Source organism: Gossypium hirsutum, chromosome D05, assembly GCF_007990345.1.
Source record: "Gossypium hirsutum isolate 1008001.06 chromosome D05, Gossypium_hirsutum_v2.1, whole genome shotgun sequence".
NCBI lineage: Eukaryota > Viridiplantae > Streptophyta > Magnoliopsida > Malvales > Malvaceae > Gossypium > Gossypium hirsutum.
In genome coordinates, this window is record NC_053441.1 from 58756104 (window position 1) to 58762427 (window position 6324).

General features: G+C 32.1%; 1 protein-coding gene across 1 annotated transcript; it reads right to left on the bottom strand.

Moving 5' to 3' along the window:
• Positions 1-3715: 3715 nt before the first annotated feature.
• On the bottom strand, positions 3716-4993 carry LOC107902272 (disease resistance protein At4g27190-like). Its single transcript, XM_016828487.2, has one exon. The coding sequence runs from the start codon at positions 4991-4993 to the stop codon at positions 3716-3718; it is 1278 nt and encodes a 425-aa protein (XP_016683976.2).
• Between the last annotated feature and the right edge of the window lie 1331 nt (positions 4994-6324).

Below are 6324 nucleotides of genomic sequence, written 5' to 3' on the forward strand. Positions count from 1 at the left end.
ACCATAAATGGTGGAAAATGAATTAGAGGTTGAATAATATATGAAATTGAATCTGGATGAGTCTATTTTCATATGAAAGAAATAGAGCAAGCAAAAGAGTTGTATATTTGGGGATATTTAAATTTTATTGAGATAGGGTTGGATTGATTTCAAAATCCCCTGTTCCAAGTTTGGAAAATCACTATAAATTGTAAAAAAAATAAATATGGCCTGAAATTTATATGTTTGGATTTCTTAATGAGTCTATTTTTAAGAGAAATAAACGAGAACATTTTTTGAATTTTTTACAGAGAGTTAATTAAATTTTAGTAAGGAGAGGTCAGAGCTACTGGGCAGTCAAACAGGGGAAAGTTTAAAGAATAAACTGTATTGATTGGAAAAACTAAAAATTCTGAAAATTTTATGGTGGAAAGGTATATGAGTATAGTTTTGGGGAAAATTTATAGAATTCAATTAGGAGTCCTGTAACTCCAGATAAAAATAAATTAGTGACAGTGATGCAGAAAAACAGCTTGCTGGAAATTGAGTATACAATGAAATTTATGTGATTAAAATTATGTTACTAAGTAATCATGTGAGGAATTTATTTATTTGTCATATGTTTACTTACTAAGCTATATGCTCACTCGTTTTTATTTTCCCTTGATTATAGTGACATAAATCAGCTCGGAACTTGGACGACGCCAGATAATCATCCACACTATCATCAACTTTTTGGGTATTTTGCAATTAATACTTTGGAAATATGGCATGTATAGATGACTTTATGTAATGTGGTATAAATATGTATATATTCAGTATTGTTTGGTTTAATATGTTGGTGTTTATTAATGGATAAATTATGTCTGAACATATAACTGTAATTGGTTGGAAATATTGAAGTTGTTTGAAATTGTCTTTGAAAATTTGCAGGGGTTTTATGTAAAAATAAGCAGAAATGCTGCCGAAATTTTTATAAAAAAAATTTAAAATTTTTATAAGTGTTTGAGTTCTAGTAATACCTCATACTCTGTTCCTGCAAGGAACACGGGTAAGGGGTGTTACATGTCCCATGTCATATCATATCATATCCCTCAATTGCTACATACTATCTTCGTCTAAGCAATATCACCAATTAGGACTACAAGAGTCCATCCATCTAATCACACCAATATGTGACGGTATGTCACTCATAAATATGCAACTGAGCTGTCAGATAGAAATTTTATAGTCTAGCTGCCATAGTTGCGGTAAAAACTATCATATAACATTTCCTCCATCATATCATAACCCATCCCAAAACATAGGCATAATTATAATTATATCATAAATACTTATATCATAAGTCGTATGACATGCATACTCATATTTTTATAAGGAACATAACATAACATATGATTTATATATCACCTACTTAACATACCTCCTAAGCTTAGCCATGTATATATACGTACTAAAACTTACATTTTTTTGGGCTTATATGATGCCCATGGACCCAATATTTGAATCCTTTAATTGGCCCCTAATTGGGGATTAAAATTGACCAAAATGCCCACATAGTCATGTGGCCCACACCGCTCAAAACGCTAGCTCGTGTGGTTCACATAGCCTACTAACATAGTCTGTGTAATTTCACAGGAATGTGTGCTCCACACGTCCTACCACACGGCTGTGTGGCGTTGGATAGTTTCAAAAACAACCCTTGTTTCACAATTTTCTCGAGTTTCAATTGAGTTTTCGGGTTAATTTCACACGCCTATTGCTGATTTGATCAACCGCTCAGTTGGAACTCACGAATCCTATAAATGTTCATCAAACCACACAGATTAACTAACAATACTTATCCAAAATAACATCGTTGAATCAAAATTTCAGCCTTTAAAATATAATATGAATACCTAGTTCTCCAAAACAACGTCAAAAATTGTGTCTACTTTGCTAGAGGGTAAGGATTCTCACACCTTTTTCCTAATCGAGAACCGCAAAAATACCAATCATGATAATGAACAGAAAATACCAACACAAACTCAGCTTGTTCAAGAAACGAAATAAAACTAAACTATTAATGGAAAGACAACAAAAGTAACCAAAAAAAAACTAACACTGCAAACAGAATACGATCAAAGTGACAGAACTCACAAAATAAACAGTAGTATTTAGGAATAATCAAAGAGGAGAAAGAAGGAAAAATAAAAAGAACCAAGAGAAAAGAAGATAAACGGCAAAATAGGGAAACAAAAGAAAGTAGCATACAAAGTGGGGTGAGAGTGTGGACGGTTGAAACAATGAGTGAAAATAGAGATTTAGTAAAATTATATTAAAATAAATAAATAAAAATATTTAAGTTAATTCAAATCTCACTTACCATATTTTATAGAATTTAAATTGGTGATAAGCTAAAGTCTTACCACTGAATCAGTAGACTCATCATTGAAAATAAGAGATAAGCCCTAAGGCTCAAGTTAAACATAATAACAAAAAAAAAAAAAGAAAAAATTTTAAAAAAAATTGCACCCAAGACCTAAAGCAAACATTCAAGGCACTTAATCAACCCACCAAATCAAATTACTTGACATGCTTACAACTAAAATTCATAAAATTTGGGGCATTACACCAATGTAAAATAAAAAAGTTGAAGTTTTTTTTATCTAGAACCTCTGTATCTTTGCCTCTCTCGACAACAAAAACATCCTGTTTTGACTTTTTCTTTTATAAAATGTAAACTTTTTGGCGTTACAAACTACATAATTATTGAGAACCTATGATATTTTTGGTATTTAAGACTAAAAAAATTTAAACCTTCAGCTTCAAAATAAAAGTTGGACAACAAAATAAAGCAAGAAAAAAAAAGAAGGAAACTAAATTTTTTTTATTTTTATTTTCCAACTTATCCATACAAATTAAAAGAAAAAGGAAAATGTCTTTTATATATGGCAAACATGGAGGGGTTATTTGCAACATAATACCCTTAATATTTTTAATTTATTTTAAAAGGGATTTCACCTTTTTAATCATTTAGTCCACATAATTTAAAATATTATTTAATTTTAGAAATATGTTAATATTATTAACTATTTTAATCCCTACAATTTTTATATTAGTTAAGAAAAGGAATTTATCTTATTTAATTTCCATTTTAATTTCTAATATCATACTTTTATGAAAGTACATTATTGTTTTAATCTTTATGATTTCGTTTACATATGAATGAATCCAATTATATTTTTTAATAAATATTATGTTTTTAAAAAACAAGCATTTATTATTTTTTAAATCTTAATGTTTCCAGAAATTTTACATGGAAATTAAAAAATATTATGTCTTTTTACAATACTTTCTAACTTTTATTTGAAATAAAACTATGATCGTAGTTTTGTCTCACCTTAAATTATTTTGATTAATATAAATATTTTAATAATAAATATTTAGAAGGTTATTTTGGGAAGTACATATATATATATATTAGAGAAGAATAAGAGAATAGAAGGAATGGTAAGAGAGGGAAAATGTTTAAAAAGAGGAGGCAGTTTGATTTTTTATTTACGCTCCTAACCTCTTCCTTCCATCATTCCTTTTCTCCTTTCTTTTTCACTATCCTCCCCCCTACTTCTCTCCCACCAACCCTTTTATCTTTCTCTTCAACATCTCTACAAATATACTTCCAATTTTATTAATATGGAGAAATTAGATTTATCAAAATAAAACAATAAACAAAACCACAAATGGTTCATACCTCTTATACTCCAAGGGGGTTGAAGCGAAGAACATTTTTAAAGTTTGGATGGTCATCCCACTCCAACGATTCCCACCATTCTGTGCATGAGAAGATGGTAAGAGAAGGTGGAGCATAAGCAAATGGCTGCCCATTGCCAACAAGGGGAACAAATGGAGGAATTCTCTTCATTTTATCACACTTATAAACATCGATAAACTCAAGAGAATCACAAACCATCACTCTGCTTTTGCTGCATATGCTCTTCAAATTTGGTAATTCCCAGAATGACAACTCTCTCAATTTGGGAATATAGAATTTGATTAATGCATCACTCCCTTTTTCTTCAACTTCTGATGTTTCTGCTCCCAATATTTCTACTAACTCATCACAATGATCCACTGATATTTCATCCAGGTTTTGGAGGTTTGGAAGCAACCAATGTGGAAGCAACGTCTTCATACTTGAGCATCTCCGTGCAAAAATTTTCATAAGATGCGAAAAGGTGGTCAACAGAGCCAATGTTGATGTTATTGCTAAACTAATTCCTGCATCATTCATAATAAGGGCACTCAACTTTGGCAGATGTAGAAGATCCAACATCTCGAGTCTCTGAAATGGATGAGCGGAAGAAGAGGCAAAAGAGGACAAGGAAACAACACACTCTATCCCTTTACAATCATAAATCCTCAAGTTAGTCGCATTTTTGAAGGAAGAATTATCATCGACTAAGTTTGTCAAATAGTCGCACTTTACAATATTCAACTCTTGAATTTCAATTGGGTGCATAATTAACTCACCTTCCCAATTCTGTACTCCTCCAATTGTTACTCTTTTATCTCTTCTATGAGGGAAAATAGCTAAGCCCACCTGTAAAGAGTACTTGATGAGATTTTTCTTACTTTTTTGCATTGAGGAGATGAACTTATTGAATTCATTGATGTCTTTGAAATGTCCGGTTAAGCACTCCAACTTCTTCAATGGTTCCATCTCCTCTGCTTTTAGACTTGTTTTTTCATTATTCCCAGAAACACTCAAGTGCTGAAGGTGAACGAGTTTTGGTAAAAGTCCAGCGGGTATCTCTATCAGAGTAAACACTTGAATATCAAGATATCTTAGCTTTATCAGCATATCCATGCCTTCAGGTACTTCCTTAATTTTAGTCCCAGAAAGATCCAACTTCTTCGATTCTTGAAGAATCAAAAGACATGGCAGATCTCTTAATTTAGAGTAGCCAGAAAGCAACAATGTTGTGAGGTTTTTTAGTTTAGAGATGAAATTTGGTAAACTCACGATCTTCATATAGGAAAAATTGAGGACACAAATACGAGGCATGTTTGTGAAGAAAGAAATTGAGGTCTTCTTTATAGGGTTGTTCTACAATAACAAGGTTGTGAGCAGTTGGCATTTTGTAGGCAGCACATCTATGGAAATTTCTGATATGAAGTTATACATAGGTGACACTTTCTCAATATCCAGACTCCATTGCTCCTTTTCTGGTAACTCTTCTAATTGCAAACTTGCTTGTATCATATATCGAGGATTCATTCTTGTGATCGACAATGCCATGTCTCTCACTGTATCAATCATCTTCACGTTTTTACTCGAGACATTTTCCAACAAGCAATAATCTTCCAACTTCTTTAAAATATCATGGCCATTGCTTTTCGTTTCTTGTCTTGTACCCATATCATCTATGAATCCTCTTCAATCCAGTACTCAATTAACACATCCTTCCAAATTTAAAAATCTTTAAGAAATAATGCGCAATGTACGAAACAATATTTCACTTTCTCATCCTTTAATTGATCGAAGCTAAATTTCAAATGCTCTATCACTTTAGCATCCACTCCTGCCACTTTTTCTATTCTTTCTTTCAATTCCCTGAGTACGTTTTTTTCCAAATAACAAGGTCCTCTTCTCCTTTCAATGTACTAGCTACGACGACAATTGTAAGAGGAAGACCCGCACATTCTTCGATAACGAGCCTCAAATTTGGCACTAAAGTTTGATTTTGCACTATGTTAGGCCCAACTTACTCAAGAATAGTGTCAATGCCTGTTGTGCTAAAAAGGGCTTCACTTTTATCACCGTGTAACCCGTATACTTACAAACATGCTCCGAACGGGTTGTCAACACCAACTTACAGCTATTGCTGTCACTCGGCTCAAGGATCTCAACTTCTTCTAGAGAGACTTCATCCTACACATCATCTAGGATTAGAACATGCTTTCCTACTTTCTTCAGCATTTCTGTCAAGCATTGGCCTGAAATGCAACAAGTGACCAGCAGTAGTAGCTCAGCTAGCTTGCCAGCACCGAGACTGAATCAGAAGAATTTAGTCATTTTGTTTATTTTGGTTCTTATGTAACTTGATCAAGTTAGATTGTAACTTGATATCTAAAGTTAGTAAGTTTTTTATTTGAATTTGATGGACATAATAGCTGAGATTATCAGCTTTGCTTTTGTGTATTACTTAAGTTAAAATTTAGTCAATTATAGTAGGAGCAGTTAAGTGTTTAGGTAACTGCCATTTATCTTTGTAACCTCTATATGTTTCAAATTTTGAATGAAATGAGTATTCCTTCAGTTACAATATTAGTCATTGTTTTTCATTTTCTGTTTTTGCCATT